The sequence below is a fragment of the Crotalus tigris genome, unplaced genomic scaffold (assembly GCF_016545835.1).
Source record: "Crotalus tigris isolate CLP2741 ecotype Arizona unplaced genomic scaffold, ASM1654583v1 scf7180000018548.2558034, whole genome shotgun sequence".
Taxonomy (NCBI): domain Eukaryota; kingdom Metazoa; phylum Chordata; class Lepidosauria; order Squamata; family Viperidae; genus Crotalus; species Crotalus tigris.
This window is the reverse complement of record NW_024097071.1, coordinates 1043910-1058362: the sequence shown is the minus strand read 5'-3', so window position 1 is coordinate 1058362 and position 14453 is coordinate 1043910. Positions and strand designations below refer to the sequence as shown.

The following is a 14453-nucleotide window of genomic DNA, read 5'->3' as shown; positions in this document are numbered from 1 at the left end:
AGAGTTTTGCAGAGAAAGAAAATGTTCTTCAAATGTAAGTTCTCCAAATATCTGTTATAAAAGAAGCTCAATAGACTGAATAATTAGTATTAATAAGAGAACAAAAAAGGCCAGGTCACATTCATGCAAATCATGTAAAGTTGAAGGCCAAGATTAGGCACAAATATTCAGGGTGTGAAGGGGCAGAAACTGAAGCTTCTAGCTGACAGCTGGTATAATAGCAGTACTCAGATTTCCAATCTAATTAATATTCACATCTACTGATCCTATTACAAATTTAAGTGAGTCAATAACTTGGCTTAATGGCCTTTTTGTTATAATCTTTACTAATTATAAGTTTTACTGGATAGGTTTTTCTGTTCTGTGGAATTCCCTCTCTCCTATTTTGTCTCTTTCCTAATTTCACTTTTGTGTTAGAAATTATACAAGCAACTGGCTTCAAAATGGTCACTGAATTGGTAGGAACAGGCAGGATTACATTTGCAAGTAACTTTAGCCTGCTTTTCAGTTTTTACCATTATCAGTTCTCTAACCCATGAATACAGATTTTCAATTCATTATTTTTAGCATATTAAAAGGTGACATCAAAATTGGTTAGTTTGCCAAACAGAAAATGTTCTTTAATGACAAATTTTTAAGGCTCTATATGTACAAAAATGTTGCCTATAAATTTGCAATCAGTTTTGCATTATACAATGCACATTTTCTCTTTTGAGTGAAAGTTAAGGATCCATCCCAATAGGATATCCCATATCACTACTTTTAAAAATATGCCTTTTTCTTTTGTACCAACAGTGTTTTACAATGTTGTCTAAATTAATTAATTAATTAATTAAATTTCTGTGCTGCTTATCTCATTAATACAGCAACTCTGGGCAGCTTACAATATAATAAAAGTTTAAAAGTACTAAAAACAATTAAATTAACATAACATTAAAAAATAAAATTAAAAGTTAAGAACCAAGGTGATAAGCAGCCTAGGGATGAGAATATAGAAACAGGAAATAGCAATAATAATCCTGCTGATACTAAAATACTTCTACAATGTGTTTAACAGTTTATGTTTTACCTGAAATAGCAAATCCACTAAAGCCTACTGCTAAAACCAAGAATGAAATAGCCACACCTCTAGTGTGAGAATATCCAACCACCAAAAGTAAAGTAGCTTCCATCCCAAAACCTGCAAAGAAAATGTATGGAGAAGATTAATAATTCTTCAAAATACACTACTTCAAGAAGTATAAAATATTTATTTATTTTAGATGTTTTTATTTTTTTCTTTAAAATTAGTTCCAAACCCTAACAACATACCGATTGGTTTCTAGTTTTCTCTGCTTTTTATAAAAACACCATGCCTCTCTGTGTGTGTGTGCACATGTAGGTGTTCATGGGCATGATGCATGAATGTCAAGTCAGGTTATGGCACTGTTTTTTATTATTATCATTCTTACATACATGGTTTGATATTTATAAATTGCTTAGAATTTGTAAGATTAAACCAACATAAAATTCAATATTTCCTTCCTTCCTTCCTTCCTTCCTTCCTTCCTTCCTTCCTTCCTTCCTTCCTTCCTTCCTTCCTTCCTTCCTTCCATCTGCAGCCCCAACAGATTATCTCAGAAGGAATGAAACTTTTAGCAAAAAAAAGCTGTCCCTCTGTCCTCATATATTTTGAAAATTCAACCCCCTCTTTCAATGTACAATATACAAAATGTTTGAGATTTTGCATTGATTATACTTTTTAAAAATCAGCAAATCAGTCTGATAGTTAGATAGTAGCATACAAATCAAATATAAGATCTAAGCATACCTCCACAATTCATGATTTTTCTGACAGCAGTAGTTGTTAAAATTCTGCTGCTGCGCAAAAAGTCAGCCAGTTGGCCTCCAATGGGTACAATAACAGTCATTACCATGTGCGGAACTGCAGATAAAAGACCAACCTGGAAATAAATACATACATTGGAAGTCACGTGACCAAAAGAAATACATTTTTCTCTCAATGTCTGAAATTAATTAAATGAATATTTGAGGAGCACATGATTCCTTAGCATAGGTGATTTTAGTATATTTTGCACTAGAGAATTGAGTTGACAAATTTCCATTTGTCATTGGTTATTACAAATTATGGTGACATTAATTACCATAAAAGGAACTGTAAAAGTGATTGTTGAAAAAATAGCAAAGGTTGCCCAATGGAAACAGCAGGCAAAGGGATGTAGCTCAGAAATCCTATCTAGTGGCCATTCCCTCCTATGTCTTGGATGTGGTTTGTCACCAACAAAGTAAATCTTCTTAATTTTCCAACACAATTAACAGGTTTATTTGAACATTTGCTATAGATAAAATTAGTGTCAAATATTATACAGGCCTCCAGTTTGAGACTCAGTACTAAAACACCAACAGTTCAATTAAAAATATACAATGTTTGTATACATATGCAATATGCAGTATGTTGGTAACAAACACCCAAAGAATTTAAGGACTGCCTCCAAAGACAGCTTATAAAGTGCTGTTATAGAATGTACAAATCATTGGATAACAAAACATCATTTGTATCATAGGACTATTGATATACAGATTAGCTTTTTTTTCTCCCATCAAACAGTCCTTGATTTTTATTATGCTATCTGTATATCAAGCAGCTGGCACTGACTAACAGTGAGCTACATAAAGAGAAGATTTAAACATGCCAATTTATTCAGTATAAGCAAGCAAAAATAATTGAGAACAATCAGCAAGTTACCTTCAGACCTTTAGAAAAATTCCTTGTGTTTGTATTTTTACCTTACTTATTGCAAATCCAAAGACTTCTTCAAAATAAGCAGGCTGACTTATGAGCAGCAAGTAGAAAGTCCAGCTTCTGCAAAAATTTGCCACAACAATTGCATAAACTGGCATCGAAGTGAAAAATTGCTTCCAAGGGGTGCTAAATTTCTAGAAGAGAGAATGCCAAAGCTTTTTAGAATGATGGAAGGTCGTGGTTCAACTGAGTAATATTAGACATCAATTTAATGTTCAATTTGTCATTCATGTGTATTATTTGGGGGAAAGCGTTTTCACTGTAGAAAACAATATTTGAAAAACAAACATGAATAAGTAACCTCTCTTTTTGTTATTTACATAATGAAAAAGAAAAGATTCTGCAGCAAGCAGCATCAAACCCACTGTGTTCAGCATGTCTTAACCAGTCTGGGAATCCATGCTCCACCCCTTTGTTGCTGTCTCAAGCAGACATTTGAGACTGGCAGGCTGGATGGTCTTGGACTTTGGCTCAGAGATGCAACTTTAATTCCACTACTAGCTGAAAGGCACCTGAAACTTCAGTAGTCCCTGAAATCACAACTGGTGGGGAAGGAAAGGCATTCTGATAGAAATAGCTCGTCTGCTTTATAGTAAGCCCTATGCATATTTATGGAATTCAGATTTAATCTTTCTTTAAAAAAATCATCGGAATTTAATGCTAAAATGCAAAGCTGCTCCAAACTTCCTTTTTATATAAAGAGCCAGAGAAAAATTTTAGAAGTCTTTTTGCTACAAGCTTAGAAACAAGAAAAAAAGCATTGTTCCCAAACCTGTTTGATTTATACCAGTGATGGCGAACCTTTTAGAGACCGAGTGCCCAAACTGCAACCCAAAACCCACTTATTTATTGCTGAGTGCCAGGTGGGCAGGGCCCACTGGGTGGGCGTGGCTGTGGTAGTCATGGCAAATTGGTTGGGTGTGGCCAAGGTAGGCATGGTCATCTCAATGTTGCTCGTGGGGAGGGATGCCTATGGGGGATGGGCAGGGTTGAGGGAGATCCAGGGGGTCTCTGGCAGGTGGAGTGGTAGGCAGGAAGCTTGTCCGGCGGGGTGAGGTGAGGCAGGATGGGGGTGCCATTGCCAGAGGGCAAGGCAAGGGCTGGGGCGGCTGCTGCCTGACACCATCGGCCCCCACACACAGAGGCCAGCAAGAGCATGGGGGCTGACGGTGTCTGTCAGCAGCTACAGCCTGCCGGCCCCTCGACCGGTATACTCTGGGGTTCCGCAGCCCGCCACCAGCAGTTCAAAGAAGCCACCTCTGAGCTGGATGGCCGGCCAACAGCTGAGGAGGCAATGCAATGGTTGTGCCTGGGAAAAGGAGAGCATGCCAGGCCAGGCCAGGAGGGATGGGATGGGAGGGAGGGAAACCAGCCGTGCTGGGATGCATCCGGCCATGTGGGACTTCGGCAAGTTAGCAGGTGGCTAATTGAAGAGGGACAGTTGCCATTTCCGAAGCATGGTGTGCGTACCCACAGATAGGGCTCTGACTACTGCCTCTGGCACCCGTGCCATAGGTTCGCCACCACTGATTTATACCATGATTTCAAAAACTTGGGATGAGAGATGGGAGACTGAAATCTGTGCCCACATCTCTTTCTCTCTCCCTTTGCATTTATGTATTAAGAATATTTCTGTTGCTGAATCTAAAAATCACATCAGACAAAATCTGGAATGTCTAACAAAAGGCTTCAGGGTCAAAGTACTATCGCCTAAGCATAAATTAGGATATTAAATCAACAAGCACAGAAGTTCAGGAGTAAGGTTATCGGGGTTAGAATCTTCACAAACATTTAGTTACAATCAGTGGTGGGATTCAGCCAGTTTGCACCAGTTCAGCAGAAGCAGTAGCTAATTTTTTGTTGCCCAGGCCCAGAATGGACTTCCAGAAGTGGCATCCACACACAGAACCGCTTGTTCACATATTTGAATCCCACCACTGGTTACAGTAGTGACAAAATGCAACAACAAATTTGTTGTTAATTGATGTTTTCTACAGTAGTTGTGGACAATAAAACATTTCCAAGAGAGGGAAAAACTATGAAATAAGGCTACAAATAACTTACATTGGTATTGATTAAGTTGGCTCCGCCTATGCTAGTTTCTATGAAAATTTTTTCCTCAGTACTTATTGTTGGATGAACAGCTGGGCTCTCATAAGCTTGCAGCAGCCAGAACATATACCAGATTATCCCAAATATTCCTTTAAATGTAGAATGAAACAGGATTTTGTCAACCAGTCAAAATATTAACAAAATATTTGTCAGCATTATTTCAACATATATTGTTTCATCTATGATATTTTTCTTCACTTGGCAACTTACCATATATATAGAAGACAGATGACCATCCTATATATTGTACCAATACACCTGCAAGTGGCATAGCAACTACTGCCCCAGCATAAGAACCTGCAACAAAAGCCACATATATATGGATCAACAGCTGTAGTCCAACATATCAAACCCATTATATTCTGTTTGGAAGAGCACTACATTGTTAACTAAAGTTTTATAAGCTCAGAGTTGCTTCAATAGTGAGATAAGTTGCTTATAAATGTAATAAATAAATAAATAAATACACCCAATTTTGCAGTAGGAGAGATGAAAACATTGTAGAAAAGTGTTCGATTCATGGATTCTTGTATTATGGAATACACTTGTTTGTGTTAGACAACATTGCATCTGTTAATGTTGCTGAAATACAGATAACCGAGAATGCACTTTGAAATACTACACCTCATGTTTCCCAACAATAATCTAACATGACCTCAGATAAAAGACCTATCCCCATTGTTTGTTTTTTGACTTCATTCAATTTCCAACCTTGGGCAACTCAACCAGTTCTGGGCAATTCATATTATAGCAAAACAATATGAAAACACACCGTACAAAATACATAGACAAATGGATCTGTGCAAATTACAAAAAACACATACAACTTGCATTGACTAACCCTAAAACTTTCAGGGTTGTTGTTAGTCTGGCAAATAATAATAATAATAACAACAACAGTAGTAGTAGTAGTAGTAGTAGTAGTAGTAGTAGTAGTAGTAGTAAAAAGCCTGAGAAGAAAGTCATAATAACCTAATTCCATATTGTTGTGAACAGTATAGGACCAAGAAATCTTAGAGAACACTTTCTTGAACTAAATACTGGCTGTTCAGCCTGGGTAAATAGGGAGGACTATTCCCTGTTACAGTGGTGGCGAACCTATAGCATGCGTACCAGAGGCAGCACTCAGAGCCCTCTATGTGGGCACTTCTCTGAATTGCTGATGGCGGGCTGCAGAGCTCCAGAGTGCGCCGGTTGAGGGGCCGGCAGGCTGTAGCTGCTGACGGACACTGTTGGCCTCCATGCGCTCGCTGGCTTCTGTGTGCGGGGGCCGATGGTGTCAGGCAGCAGCCGCCTACCCACCACCCCACCTGCCAGAGACCCTCTTGATCTCCCCCAACCCTGCCTGGCCCCTACAGGCGTCCCTCCCCACGAGCAACATTGAGGTGACTATGCCCACCTTGGCCACACACACCCAGTCTGCCATGACGACCACAGCGACGCCCACTCAGTGGGCCACGCCCACCTGGCACTCGGCAATAAATAAGTGGGTTTGGGGTTGCAGTTTGGACACTTGGTCTCTAAAAGGTTCACCAACACCGCCCTATTATATGGAAGATTCCATCCTAGTATGAGGTTCAACAGGAAAAAATTGAGGCAGACATTCTTGGGGGCTCTTCGCTTCTTTTGGATTATCTGTTCCCTGATGCAAGGATGAACACACTTTCTTAGGGCCTGCAAGAGAATAATTAAAATTTGGCTTTTCCAAGACCTGTTTGGTAATTAAGCAATCAGAGGAAGGTTTGTGCCAATATTATTTCTCATTATATCTGGTTTTATTGTTTTCTGTTCTACTATCATTGTACTGTGTTTTGATGTTGTAAATGCCTACAGCCTCAGGAGTGAGATCATTTATACATCTTATAAATACAACAAAACTTCATAGTCATATTCCTGAAATCATCATTGCTTAAAGGAGACTTTACATCTGCTCCCCCAAAAGAAAAAAAAGGGTGTGGATGTGGTAAAACTCATCCTGAAATGCTAGAAGGGATTCAGAGGAGGAATCTCAACAGTTTATTTTCTGGTAAATATGTTTTTGTATGTGGAGTCACATGTACACATGTGTGCACACTGATTCACACAAATACATACAAAAAAACCTGGCTATGCCCACTGTCTTCCATTATGAGAGGTGTTTATATATTACTCCCAAAATTTTAAGTGTGCCTTTTGGTCCTAAAATCCGAGGATGCCTTTTCTACAATATTATAACATGAAATAATGCAGGACATTACTGCTGTAAGTAGTATTATGTGATGATTTATAGGAAGAACATGTTACTAGTAAATGGTTAAAAAATGGCATTTGGATCCTATTAAGAGCTCATAAAGACAAGCCATGAAATTCTAGTTTGGCATTTCCCAGTGTTGCTAATTAATTATTCTGGAAGATGCATAGACTCAGGTGTTCTTCTTTTCCTCATTTAAAATTAGTTTATATTATTTAATAGACAGTTAACTTATGTATGAACTATTGGGCATCTTGAGAACATTGGAACTGTTCTTGGAATAATTATAAATAAACTAGTTCAAAACATTTATCCAAACTGTACCTTAAAAGAGATGTTCCAACAATTCTTTTTAAACAATATTTGAATCAAATATAATAAATTGCTTAAGGATTTTTAGGTAATTGTGCTTACATTGATCAACATTCAACTTGTCTGGAAATAAATCAAAACTTTAAAAGAATAATAAATAAAAGGAAAGGCAGTCAAACTCAGAAGAGGAATGAATTAATGTACAAAGACAATAATATCAATAAGTTATAGGATGGTTACTGAAGCTGGAGTTGATTATTGATTAGTATATTCTTACAACACATGGAATCATGAACTAGCCATATATGTTAGTTTAGCATTTGGTTGTGTGAATTGAGTTTTGTGGTTACAACTGGCCCTGTGGTGCAGCTGGAATAACCTAGAGCTAAACATGCTTAAAACTGTAGAGATGAGAGTGGATTTTAGGAGGAACCTTTCTATTCTACCATCTCTTACTATATCAGACAGCACAATATCAGCAATAAAGTCCTTCAAGTTTCTGGGTTCTATAATCTCCCAGGATTTGAAATGGACACCCAACAATAGAACCATCATTAAAAAGGCATAACAAAAATGTTCTTCCTGTGTCAGCTCAGGAAATTCAGACTGCCCCAGCAGCTGTTGACATAGTTTTACTGAGGAATTATTGAGTCTGTCATTTGTACTTCTATAACTGTCTGATTTGGTACAGCAACCAAACAGGATAGGTACAGACTGCAACTGATGCTTAGGACTGCAGAAATAACAATTGCAACCAACCAGCCTTCCATAGAAAATCTGTATATTGTGCGGGTCAGAAGAAGGGCTGAGAAAATATGTATAGACCCCTCACATCCTGGACATAATCTGTTTCAACTCATTTGCTCAGGATGCCACTATAAGGCATTGAATACTGAAACAACTACCGGTAGACAACAGGCAGTTTTTCCCCTCATGCCATCACTCTGCTGAACACCTCTCATAGTATTGTCTACTGTCTATATATACTGTATTTACCCATGTTGTACGGCTGTATTATTACTGTTATCCTTCTAATCTTCTTTACTACCCTCTCTTATTTATTTATTTATTATTATTATTGATCATCGCACAGTCAGCCAGATGTTCAGACTGGATTTGGCATTTAGTCTACCTATCGAGTCCTTACCCAGGACCTGGGATAGGCAGATGTGGCTGTTTGATGGTATTACAGATATTGTCGCAGGATGGAAGCAGTTCCTAGTAAGGCCGCCTTTTGCAATTGACTAATAGCGAATTTGTCAATGCCAATGGTGTTCAAGTGGTGCTCCAGTTGTTTTGGGATTGCACCCAAGGAGCCTATTACTATTGGTACTACCCTTGCTTGCTTTTGCCACAGTCTTTCTATTTCTATTTGTAGGTCTTTGTATTTTGTTATCTTCTCCAGTTCTTTCTCTTCTATTCTGCTATCTCCAGGCACTGCCACATCCACTAACCAGACTTTTTTGTCTTTCTTATCGACAATTGTTAAGTCTGGGGTGTTATGTTGCAGGTGCTTGTCTGTTTGAATTCTGAAGTCCCAGAGCAGTTTAATTTTATCATTTTCTATGACTTTCTCTATTTTATGATCCCACCAGTTTTTGCTTACAGGCAAATGATATTTTTTGCAGATCTTCCAATGCACCATTGTTGCTACTTTGTCATGCCGCTGCTTGTAGTCAGTCTGTGCAATCTTCTTGCAACAGCTTACCAAGTGGTCCACTGTTTCTTCAGCTTCTTTGCATAGGCGGCACTTACTGTCTGTTGCTGTCTTCTCAATTTTGACTTTATATGCATTTGTCCTTAAGGCTTGGTCTTGTGCAGCCAGAATTAGTCCCTTGGTCTCTTTCTTCAATTTTCCTGCTCTTAGCCATTGCCAGGTCTTGTTAATATCTGCTTTCCCAGCTATTTTTTTAATGTATTGGCCATGTAGTGCTTTGTCTTCCCATGCCTCTATTCTGTTCTTCATTTGATCTTTCTTGTAGGCCAGTTTGGTCTCTCCAGTAGTCAGTAAGCCTTCCTGATATACTAATTTCAGTGCATCTTCATCATTGTTCTTCAGATATTCTTCCAGAGCCATTTTTTCTTCTTCAACCATCTGATGTACTTGTAGCATTCCACGCCCACCTATTTGCCTTGGTAGATAAAGTCTGTCAATGTCACTGCATGGATGAAGGGCGTGATTTATTGTCATTATTTTTCTGGTCTTCCTATCCATTGCTTTTAGTTCTGCTTGAGTCCAGTCCACTATTCCAGCTGTGTACCTAATGACTAGAATTGCCCAGGTCTTGATTGCCTTTGTGGTATTTCCTCCACTGAGTTTGGATTTTAAGATCTTCTTCACTCTCTTGATGTATTCACCTCTAATCTTTTTCTTGACTTCAGTGTGCTTGATGTTGTCAGCTTGAAGGATACCCAAGTATTTGTAGTAATCTTCCTCATCCAGACTCTTAATGTTATTTTTGTGGGGCATCTTGATTCCTTGAGTTTTCACTACTTTTCCTTGTTTGATAGTAAGTGTGGCACATTTGTCCAAGCTAAACTCCATAACAATATCTTGGCTATATATATGGACAGTGTTGAGCAGTGATTCTATTTCAGATGATGTTTTTCCATACAGCTTCAGATCATCCATGTAAAGGAGATGGGATAGTCTGGTAGATGTTTTTGATATTTGATAGCCATGTCCTGAGTTATTCAGTATTGTTGACAGAGGAAACAGTGCAATAACAAATAGTAATGGTGACAATGAATCTCCTTGAAATATTCCTCTCTTGATATTAACCTCTCCCAGTCTCTCACCATTGATCTGCAACTGTGTCTTCCATTGTGTCATTGATCTTTGCACAAATTTTCTGGTTTCTACTTACTCCTGTTATTTCTAAGCACTTGATTATCCAGTCATGTGGCAGAGAGTCAAATGCCTTTTTGTAGTCAATCCATGCCACATTCAGGTTGGTCTTCCTTTTCTTGCAGTTTTCCAAGATCATTTTGTCTATTAGGAGTTGATCTTTTGTTTCTCTGCTATTGGGGCGGTTTCCTTTCTGCTCAGGTGGAAAGAGATTGTTTTCAACTAGATGCTGTTGTACTGCATCAGCTACCACACCAGTTAGTAATTTGAAAGTTGTTGGTAAGCAGGTAATTGGCCTGTAGTTGCCTGGTGTTGCCCCTTTTGCTGGATTTTTCATTATTAGGTAGGTTTTCCCAGTTGTTAGCCACTTTTCAATTTCTCCTCCTTGTAGTATATTGTTGAACTGCTTGGCAATGAGTGGGTGTATAACAGTTAGATGTTTCAACCAAAACCCATGCAGTTCATCTTCACCTGGTGCTGACCAATTTTTGATTTTCTTTGCTCTTTTTTCTACCATTTTTGTTGTTATTACTAGTTCTTTCATTTCAACTTCTGTTTTATTTGCATCCACCTCTTTTAACCAAGCCGCATCCTTGTTGTATTTCTTTGGGTTATCCCATATCTGCTTCCAGAACTGCACTGTTTCTTCCTTGTCAGGTACTGACTGATTCCTTGCAGTTTCTCCATTGATGGATTGGTAGAAACGTTTCTGATTGGATTGAAATTGGAGGTTCTGCCTATAGTTTGCAATTCGAGCTTCATATCTACTGATTTTCCTGGCTATAGCTGTTATTTGTTGCTTTATTATTTCCAGTGCTTCCTTGATCTTCCTTGTTTCTAAGTGGTATTTCTTGATTAGGTATTCTTTGGTCTTCTTGTTCTTCAACTTCTTTTCTTTCATCTGTTCTAGCTTGCTTGCATGTGATCTTAACTTGCTGATCTTATTTTTTAATTATTATTATTATTAGTAGTAGTAGTAGTATTATCATTATTATGCTTTGCATGTACACTGAGAGCTTCTGCACTGGAGACAAATTCCTTGTATACTTAATCATACGGCCAAATAAAATCTTCTCTTCTCTTCTCTTCTCTTCTCTTCTCTTCTCTTCTCTTCTCTTCTCTTCTCTTCCATTCCTATTCCTATTTCTATTCTTATTCTAGTATGTTATCTGAACCGCAAAAATTGAATTGAATATATAATGCAACAAATAAATGAGATATATAAATAAAGTCAATATCTGATACAGGAGTATATGTTAAAGCAAGTGATATGAGTGAGTATATATTAAGGCAACAAAAATCTAAGCATTAAAAGAAAAAACATTTTTCCTATTTTTTTTCCTAACTGAAATGACCATAAAAAAATAGAAACCATATGTGCTGAAATGTATAAGATAAACAACAATTTTACACCAGTCACCAAAGGCAAAATAAATGTCCTTCAAGTATTAAGAAAGTTTCCTTGGCTATTAAATCCTCAAATGAAAAATGTGAATACCTTTTATAATCAGCATAGTATTTTTCATTAAACCCATTGTGCAGGTATTTTCTCAAAACAAAAGAAAAAAAATGAACATACCACAAAATGAAATAGTTGCCAGCCTGCTTCTTTCCAGCGGAGGAGCCCATTTACTCCACATCCCATGGCATGCTGGATAAGTCACCCCCTAGCAAATTTTGCACAGCATTAAATTTTTGCATTTAAAATTTTCCTTTATGCTCACATTTTTATTACTTGCAAGTAACTGGACTTTTTACTGTTTTAGACAGGAATCGTCTGCAAAAGGAAGATATCTCACTTAACATAAAGGGAATAACTTGAAATGTGTACGCGCGCTCATGTGTGTATACTTACACACGTTATAATGTGTACATAATACAGTACAGAAAGGAAATAATGATTCACTGTGTAGAATTCTATTAGAATTTTGGTTCCTTTAATTGCACAATACCTATATTTCCTCAAATATAAATATTACAAACCAATATCTGTGAAGATATTTTATTAAAGTCCTGCCCCAGACACGAAACTTTGTTTTAATAGTTTTAAGAATGGAAAGGATTTGAAGGATCCAGTTATTTCAAATACTGATTTTCTTCAATAGGAACCTGCTTGTTATTTGTTGAAGCTGACATTATTAGTTGAAATTCCATGTCATATTTTCTCATCTTTCAGAGTTTACATGGCTGCAAATTAAACTTCAATTCATTTTGTTTTTTGGAATTTTACTATAATAGCATATTTCCAGAGGCCTCTGCCAGCTCAGATGCTTTAGTCAAAATAATGAAGTCACCATTGTCCTGTTGTGACATGAGTTTCCTCTTCTCTATGTGTGACATCACAATGTGTTTACAAAGGAGATGGCACTTGCTCTCATTTGCTTTCCCTCTTGATATCCACCATAATGGAACTGCAAGTTCCCCTCCTGTTCTTTATGTCACCAAGCTTTCAAATATCGAGCATTTTTTTATAGCTTGAAGTGATATCCTTTTAATACTTATTTGTTGGGTATACATCTTACTTTTGTCCCAAGATGTCATGTGGACTACATAGCTCTTTTTCTTCCACCCCTTTCCCCTGTTTGAACTGAGAGAAATTAATTGGTCCAAAGTCACCCAAGAAGTTTCCATGATGGACGATAAGCTTGAATTTGAATCTTCCCACTCTTAGTCTAATATTTAATCATTGCAACAGATTGCCTTTTGGTGGAAGGAATACAGAATCCAACCCTAAATACATTTAAGGAGTTAGGTACTGTATATACTTACTAAGATCAGTGGTATTTACTTTAAAAGTTAACAATATGGGAATAATTCTACTTCAAGAATTATCAGGCTCACTGATGTAAATTAACTAATATCCCCCCTCTTACCCCAATTGACTTAATTAACAGTAGACAGTTGGAAGTTCGGAGCAACTAAGAGATTCAATTTTAACACAGTTGCAAAAAAAATTACCTGCCCTGGAATGATGCAAACATTATTTTAATTTTTGTATTGCTTACATGCAATTAATGAAAACTTAATAACGGTTGCAAATAAACATCTACATTGGTACTTACCTCCACAAGGCCTTGTAAAATTCTTACAAACATAACACACCCATAATGTACTCTGGCAGCTGCAGGAATGAACATGTTTAAAGTTGAAGTTAGGAAAATTGCTGCTCCAAATACCCTAAAAAAAGGAGAAATATAATTTTCCCCTACAATTTCATATCAATCAATCAGAATAGAGCTGAAAGGGACCTTGGATGTCTTGCTCAAGCAGGAGACAAGTGGCTGTCCAGTCTCTTCTTTAAAATCTCGTGTGAGGTTTTATCATGACATCATATTACCATGATGCCATGATACTATATACCAGTGTGGAATTCTGGGAGTTGAAGTCCACATGCCTTAAAATTGTCAAGGTTGAGAAACACTGCTATATACTAAGCTGAGGAAATCTGGCCTGAACAAAAGTTCAAAATTATCCAGAGATCTTTTTTTTTTAAAAGGACAAACTAATCTTTCATTGAAGACTTTATATTCTAGAATTGCACATAGCCAGCTAATACAACTGAGCAATTTAGCTGAGCATAAACTAAAATATATGATATTTATAGTTCTTTGTGCTGTGAACATTTTAATAAATGTTACTCTCAAAATGTTCACTATTTAAAAACTTTTTAGTCCACAGCTTTCTTTACTAAGTTCTTCTGAAATTAACATCATTATTTTTATTTCAGAACACAAATATATAATCTGACAAGCTTTAATTAACAGCAATAACTATCAGAGAAACTACTAGTAGTTGTAGTTTTACAGTAATAAACTATTTTTGTGCCTCATTATAGTAAATAAAGATTAATATTAACTATTGATCCTCAAGCTGCCATATTATGTCCATTTCCTCACAATGTCCCACTAAGCAGCATGGAAATAATGTTTTTTAAAAATGTTGTTACTGTTTGAAATTATATCAATACATTTTTAGAATAGAATAAAATAGAACAGAATATTCTTTATTGATCAAGTGTAATTGGATACACAAAGAATTTGTCTCCGGTGCATAAGCTCTCGATGTGCACACAAACAACAAAGTAATACAATCATAAGGTACCAATATAATCATAAGGTACCAATAGGATAAGGTAGTAGAAAAGATGA

At 37.0% G+C, this 14453-nt stretch overlaps 1 protein-coding gene across 1 annotated transcript in view; it reads right to left on the bottom strand.

The window, feature by feature from the left end:
* The window catches only part of SLC17A8 (solute carrier family 17 member 8), a 34033-nt gene that overhangs the window by 4414 nt on the left and 15166 nt on the right, over window positions 1-14453 (bottom strand). Inside the window, exons 4-10 of the mRNA XM_039354070.1 lie at window positions 13368-13482; window positions 11885-11972; window positions 5126-5212; window positions 4868-5004; window positions 2788-2937; window positions 1811-1943; window positions 1070-1180 (exon numbers count right to left, since the gene is read on the bottom strand). Of these exons, the coding sequence (XP_039210004.1) occupies window positions 1070-1180; window positions 1811-1943; window positions 2788-2937; window positions 4868-5004; window positions 5126-5212; window positions 11885-11972; window positions 13368-13482 (821 nt within the window). The remainder of the gene's footprint in view (window positions 1-1069; window positions 1181-1810; window positions 1944-2787; window positions 2938-4867; window positions 5005-5125; window positions 5213-11884; window positions 11973-13367; window positions 13483-14453) is intronic.